Source organism: Cupressus sempervirens, chromosome 2, assembly GCF_028749045.1.
Source record: "Cupressus sempervirens isolate cs-2001-9-10 chromosome 2, ASM2874904v1, whole genome shotgun sequence".
NCBI classification, from domain to species: Eukaryota; Viridiplantae; Streptophyta; class Pinopsida; order Cupressales; family Cupressaceae; genus Cupressus; species Cupressus sempervirens.
In genome coordinates this window covers 644143589-644156020 of record NC_143119.1, presented here as the reverse complement: position 1 = coordinate 644156020, position 12432 = coordinate 644143589, and the positions used below count along the sequence as shown (strand labels likewise).

Here is a 12432-nt window from a genome sequence, read left to right as displayed (position 1 = left end):
ATTGATTTAAATGCCACGTCATAGAGTTTGAAAAATAAGATAAATCATTTTATAGGCCTCAGATTCTAATAACTTCAAATGCAATTAAACTAGTTATTTTACTTGAAGACCTATGGTTGCAAAATAAAAACGTTTTAAAACCGAAAATGATTGAACTTATGACTTGCTTTGCCATCACATCATTAAATTGTACAATGTCTATGCTTTCATTACATCCTCCTTTACCATTACGTCTTTAGATTTTAGAATTTCTTCAATGTCTCTTAAGGACATATCAAGATGAAACAACGACATCCATATGCATAACAATATTTTAAGAAGGATATTTTTATTTCTTTTTTTGAAAAGATATGAGTGTAATATACCTTATGACCCAACAAACAAATTATACGAATGTAATATACCTTATGACCCAACAAATAAATATTAATAAAAAATTAACAGAACTAGTGAATAAATTTCACAATAATAAATAAACATGAATAACTAACCAATAAGTTTCACAATTCTTTTAAAGCAATTACTAAACTTCAACATAGCATTTGAAAATAGAGTTAATGAAAAAAGCTCAATGTGCTTTTGTAGAATTTTGTCCATCCATTGTCCGAGCGGTAATGCTCTATTTTTGTTGTTATAAAACTCAGAATTCTTAATTTGCTGTAGTTGCAAAACATCAGTACCCAGTTAAATAGTAATCCAAATTATCTATTTTCGATGGTTAATTCTGTAAATTAAGCAACTGTAAATCAAGACAGTTCTTCAATGACTGCTTTCGATCTTCACTTTAAATATATATGTGCACTACTGTAAGAAGAATTCCCTCAGCCAAAATGGCGCTGTGTATGGCTAACTACAGACAGTTGAAATGCTCTCCTTTATCTATATCAATTTCTTTACCTCTGCACACCCATAAGCCTGTAAGATGCAGCTCATCGTCGTCATTTGGAAGGAGGCAACTGCAGCTCGCATCTGTTGCCATTTTTCTACTCTGCCCAATAAAAGGTACTCTCAGACTACTAGTTTAAAATCTCATTTAAAATCTCATTCTGTAAATTCAAGTTTTTTCGGTGCCTTGACAATCTTGTTGAATGGGGCCTTTACTCTGTACAATTCATTATAATTTTGTTAATTCTGAGGGAGCTTAAAGACTTATAGCTGCGATTGGAAAACTTGTTCTGCTAGTCTCTCCTACTCTAGCATTTTCATATTCTCTGTGTGACCACACTGAGGGCATTTAATTAATTTCTCGTGTAATTCTTTAGCAAATCTGTGTTTTTTCTTGAAAATTATCATTTTTTTCTGATCTTTATTTCCCTTAAATTCGACTCTTGGGGGCTTATTGATGGGGTCTTAACCCAAACAACAATCTTACAGTAAGAACATGATTTTCCTCCTGATAGAACATACTCTACTTGTCAAAGGTAACAAAACTATATCCCATACACCATTATACCTTACCTTCATCTTGTGGGACCTAGAACGATATGCCCAAAGTCGGCTTCCTTGGAGTAGCCTTTGTGTTATTGACTTCTGTCCAATCTGTAGTTTTCTTCTCATCCTCCTACTTCAAAGAAGTAGACAAAGCAGAAAGAGATTGAATAACTGTGTCTAATGAAGAGTGGAATCTTCGTACCTATATCCCATTCCTCAGCTTGTGATAAGTATGGATTCCAAGCAACATTTGGATGCCTGCAGGAGAAAGAGTGAGCAGCTTTGGGCTTAGAAATTTCGGAGGCTTATTCTCTGATTTTGCAGCAACCTCAATGCCTTGTGAACATTCTAATTTATTGGTTTCTAAACATATATTTGTACCTTTTTTTTTTGACAAATCCTCATTTTCCCGTACTTCCCATGCAAGCTAGCATTTCACAATGTATGAGTATTTCAGAGGCAAAGGATTAGCCTTCACACTATTACCTCAGTTGATTGATTATTGGCTAAATTAGTCTCCCGACTATATTGTAGACCATCTAATGGGGAGAAGTGTGTTTCATTATTAGATGTGGGAAGCAGGCACCTTGCCACCATGTTGCCTTTTTGAACTTTTGGGTTTTTCTGTTAAGTTTGGCCCACAATTAAAGATAAACAGCATTAAGGAACAACAAATAGGTACAAGAGACACAAGAGATTATCTTAGGAAAACCCTTCCACTTGAAGGGAAAAAACCCAGCCACACCACAAAAATATCACTTTTATTGATAATAAAATGTTCAAGTACAATGCTTTCCATTGAATACAATATATATATATAGAATTGAGAGACTCTTCATCTCACAACTGAAGGTCTCTTCAATTTCTAAAAACAAGTCCTTTCATATTTCAATACGCATGCCTCTTCCTATGATGCATGACACATGTCTCTTCATATAATATTTTCTCAAATATTATCATAAATGTCTTCTTCAGCTGAAGATGACCATAATGGTCATATTTCTATTACATAAAATCAGAGATAAAGATCTCTATTGCAGCTACAATCTTCAACATTTTCTGCTTTGCATTCAGATGCTTATGCCCCCATCTGAAAGCACCTATAATATGGAAACAAAATATTTTGATAATCTAACACCTGCTTCCAATTCTAACTTCCACCTTGAGTCATATCTATTTAGGTAAATCTTTGGAGGTACCCAGATAGACTTGGAACACCTACCATACATATTTCCTGTACCTTAGGAACATGTATCCACTTAGAATTTCAGAAGGAGATATGGAAGCAAAACCTGTACAAGCATAACCAAAATTGTTGAAGTATCAGATTAAGGACTGGGAACCATGGCTTAACCAACAAAACATTTTTATCTCAGAACAATGGTCAGTTCTTAAAATAAAAGATCTCTCTTCTAGATTGAAACAGCAACATAAAGAAAGATTTGAGCTCTAGTATATATCTTTATTGTGCCTTTAATCTTCTCTACTCAACATTTTAAGATTCAGTATATTTAAGTCTGCAAAAGACCATAGGGTATGAAACTTATAGATTAAAACTTGCTTGGGAAGCTTGTCTTCGTCACAAAGGACGGACTTACCTATCAAAAAGGGGTAGAGGTTCACCTGTTGATGGTTTAGTCTTCAAAAGATGCATCTAGGAAGCCAAAATTGCTGCCTTCTACTTATCTTCACCATTGGATGTCTTCAAATCCACTAGAAGCTGTTTTTCATTTGTATTACCTGGTTCAGTTGTGATGCAAGAGCATCCTAGGTGTAAGTGCAATCTTGCGTCACCCAAAAATATTTCTATTTCCAGTTTTCCAGTTTTTTGTTTTCAATAAGGGCTATTCTTGTACAAAGTTGCTATTTGTGGGAGCTTGCTAATTTTAGTAAGTTGGTATTATGTGCTCAAATTGTTCTAATTCATATGTGGAGGTTCATCTTAGACATATTATTCTGTCAGTTGAACTTTATTGATATATCATATGTATTGGTGCAGTTATTGCAGATTTTCAGTATGAATTTTGGCTATCCAAAGGCCTAAATGGCTCCGAAATGAGGTGAAACCTTGGCTAATTGATGCTTGCTCCATCATCCTTTGTAGATAGCTAGTTGAGGATTCCAGAATGGGGTTATAATAGCTCATCGGGTCAACAGTTTGCTAGTTATGGTCTCCAGAAGTGGACCCTTCCGAAAATGTAATTTGTAATTGTCTTGAGTCCATCATATGTAATAAAGTGTAATGAAATAATATACTATGGGGACGGTCGACCTCAAGGGTTAGGGCTTAGTCTCTAGAACCTTCTCGGGCGGTTAAAAGTGCCTATATAAGAATATCCTGTAGGTTATCTAGGGCAGTTCTGGGTGATAGTTGCAGCTCTGTCTTGCAGACTATTGTAAGGAAGGCATCCATGTGGGTTTATATATTTTAATTCTGTAATTCCGCATCCGTGGTGATAATGAGAAGCCCATATTTTGTTCTCTCAGTTTGTGTTGTTCTTTGTTTTTGCTATATGTTGTGGTATTAAGGGGAGCACCCTTCATCAAGTTGACAATAGCTTTTCAAATACCTTTCAATTACTAAACACAAGGGCTTATTTACAAGGTGCAACAAGAGCCACCATCACTTGCTTCCCCAAAAATCTGAGGCCCAATCCCAACTTATCTACAACACACCATCTCACATGGATCCATGTTCCTTCTTCTACGATCAGTACTAGTGAGACTTTTCTGCTCTGCACCATTACATCTCACTTGTCAGTTGTTAGGGTTGAAGAAGAAAGAGCAGGAGCAGCCAATTAAATTTTTATTCTATCTTGGATTCTTATCTTGATGCCAAAGCTTAAAAGGTTTCCTTTATACATAGACATGCATTGTATGTGTGTTGTTAATAATTCAGAAATCTGTTAGCAAATAAAATATTTTTATTTTAGCCTTCTTCAAATAAACAAATCGTGGTACTTGTAAAAGAACAAGATTTTTTTGCAAGTTAACATCTCCCCTCAAGTTTTAATCTTCTCTTTATTGAGTTGTCTTGAAGATAGATTGCTTAATGTGTTCCGTAACCTTGATGCAATAATCTGTTAGACATTTTTCTTCAAGATAGTACAACTTAAGTACTGACATGTACTGTGAAAACAGAATGTTCCTAATGGTTTTCATAAATAAACTCTTGTTGGGCCATGTGCAGCATAGCTGTTCTTGTTTTTTTAACTTCTGTTAAGTCCTGTGTAGAGTGTGCCATTCTGCTCTAACATTTATTACCCATTTTAACATCTGCCCTTCTGTACTTGTAAAAGAACAAGATATTGTTACACGTGAACATCTGCCTTCACATTTTAATCTTCTTTTTATTGAGTTGTCTTGAAGATGGATTGCTTAATGTGTTCCAAAACCTTGATGCAAGAATCTGTTAGACATTTTTCTTCAAGACGGTAGAACATAAGTACTTACGTGGACTGTGAAAACTTAATGTTCCTAATGAATTTCATAAATAAACTCTCATTGGGCCATGTGCAGCATAGCTGTTTTCCTTTTTTAACTTCTGTTAGTGTTAAGTCCTGTGTAGAGTGTGCCATTCTGCCTCAACTTTTACTACCTGTTTAATAAATTAGCCCTCATTTAAAAACAACTCTTCTATTTCCTTGAGACTTGATTAGCTTTATTTAGAAAATTAGTTTATAATAAAAGGAAAAAAAGATTTTTTTAGTATAAAATGGAATTAAACTTTTTCTCAAACATTCTTTTAATTATGCATATACTAATTTACAGAAAATTGAAAAAATAGCCCATTGAGAGACATGAGTTGCTACAATTTACAAATGTTTGTAGAAAGGTTTGGGCTAGAGTACAGGGGAGCATGTTCAAAACTAAAACTGTTATGGGTTGCCTATGGTTTGATATATTGCAACCAGCTTGTACACAAGAATAAGATTTACAAACGAGGTCACACATGAATTTAAAAATAATGGTTTTAAATAGAATTCTCTTAACAAAATCTGTTTATACAATCGATCTCTTTTCTGGTTTGGTTAACTTGAGGTGAAGTTGCAGACCAGTTTAATACATTTTTGTGATATTTTGGACCACATTCTTATGATTTGCAACACGAGTCATGCTTGACGCACTCATTAATCATTAGATTACACTACAACATAGCTTGACATGTCCATTGGAGTTACTGCAATCGTAGCCAAGCATTGGCATTTGAGTTATCAGTTGCCTTGTGGTAGTGGGTCTGTGGAGAACTGGAAATCAGGTCAGCTACTTACAATCACCCTTCATTGCCATATCACAAAATTCCTTGGAAAATAAAGTAAAATAGGAACATAACAATTTTTGTAATTGTTTTCCTTATCTTTAAGAAACTAACAAATTACTTTTAAGTTAAATTGCTTTTATTTTTCTAGCAATTTTCCTTGGAGATAATTCTTGTGAATTAACAATCTTTTAGAATTCCAATAAAAGTTCAAATAAAATGATGTAGGTATAAGGTTGTGAAGTATTTGAAATAAGGTAAGTGAAGTTGTTCGGTATTAAAAATGGGGTACATTCATAAGTGTGACCCAAACAGCATGGTGGTTCATAGCCTCGCCCCTGTGTTATGATAAATTTATGGTCTTAGTACCAAACCTCTCATAAGAAAATGAGGAACAAATTTATGTCTTTGTTTTGTTTCAACTTTGAAAATTTTCAACCTTGGACCAATTAAGTAAAGCCACATTATATTTTAGGAAACAGAAAAATATTTCTCAAAATCGACCTTAGTTTGATTTTTTTTAAACAGAAATTTTTGAAAGAATTCTGTATGAAACTAGCACTTGAAAGTGGCCTTTCATAGAATCTTATGTAAAACAGATCATTCACTTATAAATCCTATCCACAATCTGACAATTTGACAATGTGTCAGGTTTTCAGATTTGCAAATGATAGATTATTTTGATGTATAGTCAGATGCAATTAGGAAGAAGCACAACAGATATAAATTGGGGCTTCTGATCATAAATCAATGTTAGGCAAAATATCGAACAATTGTCCCGCATACAGGAATCTCAAATGTAGAGCAGCAATTTGTATTCATACCAAGTTTGATAGCTTGTGGTTTACAATTTGAATTTGCAGGACAAAATGGATGTCCAGAACTCTAGTGTTCATACTAACCAATTATATCTTCCTTGAATGTTCATTGGATATAGCTAGATCATATATGTAGTTCCAGAAGAATAGAAAATAATCAATTTATCCTGACCTGATGTTGCAGACCTTAATATTGAAGACAGACTGTGTCAGATTGTGCACGTTTTCCGTCACCTCAGATTCACGGCAAGGTAGTATTTGGTATCACCAAATAGGACAGACACCAGTGTGAGCCCATCCCCTATTATTTCTTCTTGCTGGTTCTGACAAGTATTAATATGTCTGCACAGCTATTCTTTATGATGTTCTCAGCTCCTTGGCTCCTATTAATACTGGTCTCCTAATCATTACTCAATCTTCTTATAGAATATGAACTCCTTGCCCAAACTGTTGCTGTTAAATCACACCAATATCAGCACACCAAGGTAAAGACTGGTAGAATAGCTTCAGAAGTATATTTTGCATCAATATGATTCACTATTGGATTCAAGTATCCCCAGTGATTATTGTAGAAAGAGCAGGTACAATAAAGAAGAGATTGGCGACATGAATAGTTTGTAAACCTCCGGGAATAGTTATTACCTTTGGGAATAGTTATTAGTTAAGTGTGTAAGTTGTCCAGTACCAAATGTAGTTGGGACGCAATGGTTTAGTCGCACCCCTTCGGGTACTATATGTACACTGCCTGAGCGGCATTAGAGAGCAATCAGAAGTACATTATCTTATATTGTATTGTCATGAACATTAATGGAATCGGCAGTTCAGTTCTATGAGACTCAGTGTTGCATTCTTTTACTTATCTATTATGCATTAAACTTGTTTACCCATGATGGTAAACACCAAGTAATTGCCAAGCATGATTGGCAATAATGTTCTCTCCACACACAGAAATAACACTCGATCATGAGCTAATATGACTGAACTATAACTTCCAAACCGTCTGACTCCCAATAATTAGAAGGCACACAAACATTTCTCCAAAATCATTGAAGTCGGCGAGCGCAAAATAGTTTATTTGTAAAGCATAATTATCATATATCTGAAGCCCCCGATATCAATTGCAAACCCTTAGGATGAACAATCTTTGTAGGATAATAAAGTACAGCTATATATTCTTCAATATTTACATTTGCTCACACCAAGAATTAATACAGCAATACATTTAAAGTCTAAAGAAGCCATAAAATGATAGGGACCCATTGAGAATGTTTTCTCTTATGATACCGTGCGATTTGATGATATTGAAAACCTCCACTATTGCTTACACAAACTTATTATTTCCAAGTACAACAACATGTCAATGCTTAAGGATTATGGTCTCCATGACAAATATATTATAAGCTCCTAGGCATAAAATCAAACATGGCACCAAAATGCTTGAAATATTTAGTGGCTCTCGAACATTGCAAATACCCAACTTAAGGAAAGGATTGCCCTTTCACTAGTTATTTACACCCATGACTCAATGAAATAAATCTTATTTGTAATATTACAGTCGAGCCCAATAAATTTTGAAATCCACCATTTCATATACTTCATGCCATACTTTGCAGACTCGGACTCGGAGAGTACTCGGCAAGCCCACAATTTTCAACTCGGAAAAAACTCGGCATACAGTCAACAAAAACTCGGGGAAAACTCGGCAACTCAAAAAGTACTAAAATTTAAAATCTCTTAAAGAAACATATATTTCTTTGTAGAATACAATTACAAAATGTATTAAATTAGTAATTGACATTTCAATAGAGAAAATGTATAGTTTTATAGCACTAAAATGATGTGAAAAATGCATCTAATCCAATGTTTTCCATGCATCAACATTTTTACCTACGTTTTTTAACATCTATAAATACGTGAGAGTTAAACTTGAGAGTACTTGCCCAGCAGAAAAACTTGAGAGTACTCGGCAACTCTGAGAGTACTCGGAGAGTTTGCAAACTATGCTTCATGCCTCTTAATATATTCACCAATCTTATTATAAATATGGAAATATTGGAAATCGATCAAGTAATTATATTATTCTTCATAAATTAAGCCATCCAATGCCTGATGATAATAAATTTGAATAAATTTAACCCTTTTGCTTCCAAACATCAACCATAACATCCAGAGTGAAAGAAAATCCTTATTTGCCAAATCAGATAAAATTTCAGATCTTTATGCCTTAATTTCTATTTCACGTGGAACTTCACATATAAATTTAAACAAACATTTTTGCATGCAAATGATTTCTTTAAAACCAACATATTAAATTGTCAATCATGCATTATCAGATTGAAAACGAGATTCTAAAATGAAATATGAAAATTGCATTTAGTTCTTCCATAAAGCAACAAGAAAATATCCAATCGTAGCCACAAAATTTACTGTCAGATTGGATAACCAGAAGTATGAATTTGAAGTACAAAGTGAGACACCAAAGTGATATCATTAACATATCAATTGGTTTCCGTCCACTATTTCCAAGCTCGAGGGTTTCCGTCCTCAAAATCCCAAAATTCTCCAAGAGAGGAACCAAACATAATGATAAAATCAAGCATGCTCCAAAATGAAGCTCAAGCTGCCTTTTTATAATCCTTCGGTGAAGGTTCCAGCAGACTCTTGAAATTCCCTTTATTTGTCTTTACATGTTTTCCTTTTTTAATTTAAAATTGAACTTGGAAGGAAAATAATTATAAACTGACTTCTATTAATTTTTTAACTAGGCTCCATTAAAGACACCTTAATAGTCTATTAAATAACTAAACTAAGCCGTCATTTGATTTGGTATAATTTGACAACTTAAAAGTTAATTATTTAATTAACCGTCTAATGTCACAAAAAGGGGACATTATATGGTCAATCAAAAGTAAGGGTTATATAATATGGTAACAGTAATGCTTTTACGGTTATTCTAGAATTCTATAAGTTAGCTCTTCCTTTTAGAGAATGAGAATGTGAGGGGATGGATGTGAGGAGACGAATGAGATAACTTCAATGAGGGAGGCATACTGATGTATATTTATAATGTTGTTTTCTATATTTGAATGCAGATTTTTAGCTTTTGATTTATAGATTTTTTTCCCAAGATATAATCTTGGGAACTTTTCTAAATAGTATGAGTTCCAACACTTTTTCAATGTGGTATTAAATTTGTATTTTTGTTCACCCAACATTTGTCTTCCTCGTCCCAAATTGCAACATTAAAAATGCAGGCAGATTTTTTTTATATGAATAACACGCAAGCATCAGACTATGGATGATAGTAGATACTTAAACATAAATAACGTGACATGAAGTTTTCCATATTAACCACATAATGATGTATGATTCTGGACAATGAAAGTAATCACCCAATACCATTTCTTCCATTCACACTTGGTCTCATAAACTTGTGCATAGTGCAACATATACAAGCATGGAAACCTGAGTGGAATGGGTGCAATAGTTGGCGAACAAACCTTTAAAATTTAATTTGATACTTCTAGCTCAAACTTTTATCCATCATACTGGAATATACTCATGTATATTTTGTTCTAGCTTTGTTTTACAAAAGCACATGCTACAAACATCATGGAATCTTAAATTATTTGTTGTCTTATGACTGAACTTTGTAAACTTGACAATATTTGGTCATCAAGAATGGTCTTGTCTTGTCAGATATTGTTTTTATGCACACAAATTTTGAAATCAGTATATTTTCATTGATTGACTGGCTGAGTGCATCTCTTTAGAACCTTTGGTCTCGTACGTATGGTCAATTACAGTTTTCCCCTTTTAGAAATATTCTAACTATGAATTTTGGATGTTATATGCTTCAGTTTTAAAATTTCCCTACTATAAAACAAGTTGTTCTGTATCCCAGGCTGTTATAAATGGAATTAAAGATTTCAAGAAAGTTCTTTCTCACAATTTATAATTTTCTCTCAGATGTCAGGGCTTCTGAGCTTCCAAAAGCATTGAACAAGTATGTCAAAAAGTAAGTAAGACCAATTTGCTTCCCCTTAATTGAACTATTACTGGTTCATGAATTTCATCTTTGTTTTACTGTGCACATGGTACCAAAATCCATATTTATTTGTTATGTGTAAGAAAACTTCAATGAAACTAACAAACTAATTTGTAACTTTAAGTTACTTGTTTATTTGGGACCAAGTTCTGAAAACAAGTTTGTAGCAAAAACTTTTGGAATCATGTATCTATTACTTACATTATGTTTGAACACTATGAATGATTTCTGATAAGATCTTTCTCTTATCTCTAAAATTGATTGTCAAAAGAGTTTTGTGGTTAATGGAAGCTTTTGTGAACTATTTTGTAGCTCTTCTAAATGTTCAGTATAATGTAAAAAGCCCTATAGACGTTGCTTAAGCTGATCATTCCAATCGAGTCTAACAAAGCTCAAATCTGCTCCCATATTTTGATCCTTGTTATGATTGTGTTTTAATTAATAAATTTACTTTTAGTTGTTTCATGACATTTTTCTTGAACTATTCTTTGAAATTGATTTTTCCTAGGCATTGAATGGTTTCTGTTTGTCAGCTTGCGCCATTGGTTTCTCTTCCTTTTTTATCTATGTAGGTTTGTGGGCAATCAACATTTATATTTTCCTCCAAATTATGCACTCGTTAAATTGTTAAGCAAGTGTAATTGTTATGAATTGTAGTTATAGGTGTGCTGTGCCCTAACCTATCAATGCCTGCCAATGTTTGTAATAGAATACTGTAAAGCAACTATAAATAATTCCATGATATGGTTAGAATGGACAATGGAAAAACACACATAATTTTTATTGGTGATCTTGGTAAATTTAAATGTTTCATGGTCGTCAAAAAAAGGTGGATAGCTTGTTTAAGATTAAAGTTTGTATTAAATTAAAGAGTCTCATAAATGTTTACAAGAGCAGAGGAGAAAAGTAGTTTGCAAACTTATAACAATCCAAAATCATTTGTTATATCATGATTGAAGATGTGCTAAATATATTTGAAAAATAATTAGGTAATAAGGTGTTACATGAAATATGAGTGCTAATTGGTTGGATTGCAATATTCACTTATGGGAATCCCAAGTAATAAATAACATCTTAAGTGAGAGGGTTAATATAAAGCGAGCCTTGATTAGCTAAAGCTATGTTGATTTATATTATTTTAAGAAATCTTTAGAGAATTAAGCAGTGTTCCATTGAGTTTCTGGTATGGTGGGAAAGGTGTCTAGGAACTACATTATTATTTTCAAAATTGTGGGGTTGGCAAGGAGATGGTGGAGTCTAGTGCCCCTTTTTCAATCAGTTTAGTATGGTGGATAGTCAGCCTATCTAGTGGGTTTCTGTAGACTAATGAGAAAGGGTTAGGGAACTTTGAGAGTTTTGTCCAATTGGATGCAGCTTAATATATTTATTTGAGCATCAGGTTATGTTGCATACAACTATACTTTCTAGAATGATTTTGCACGAGTTCTTAAATACTCACTATTTTTAGTAAGCTAGCTTTGGGCACCAATTGATCCTGCTGGCAAGGTTACTCAAGTTAGATGTGTTAGTGGGAGAAATAGATATCAATATTTCAATATTTAATATAATCTAGTGTTTTTTAATTTAATAACGACAAGTTATTATTTTTTAGAGTTAAAGTTATAAGTTTATAGTTATTTAAAATATTTTAATTACATGACTATAAAATTCAAGTATTAAATGTTTAACAAAGGGACCATTTTGGAGAGATGAATGCCACTTTGGTCAGATAAGTAATTTTAAATAATATATTTTGAAAAGGCAGAGAACAAGGTTTGAGTGATTTTGGGAGGCTATATAAGGGAGCTTTGGAGTTCATTTTTCTGATGCTGGATTTGATATTTGATGTTGTTCTTGTTCTTGGAAGAGATTGCTTT

At 33.3% G+C, this 12432-nt stretch overlaps 1 protein-coding gene across 1 annotated transcript in view; it reads left to right on the top strand.

Annotated features, from left to right (window-relative positions):
- Positions 1-560: 560 nt before the first annotated feature.
- Positions 561-12432, top strand: part of LOC149575021 (uncharacterized) — a 131778-nt gene continuing 119906 nt past the window's right edge. The window contains exons 1-2 of the mRNA XM_089814880.1: positions 561-1002; positions 10477-10525. Coding sequence (XP_089671006.1) covers positions 795-1002; positions 10477-10525 — 257 coding nt within the window. The 5' untranslated portion in view covers positions 561-794. The remainder of the gene's footprint in view (positions 1003-10476; positions 10526-12432) is intronic.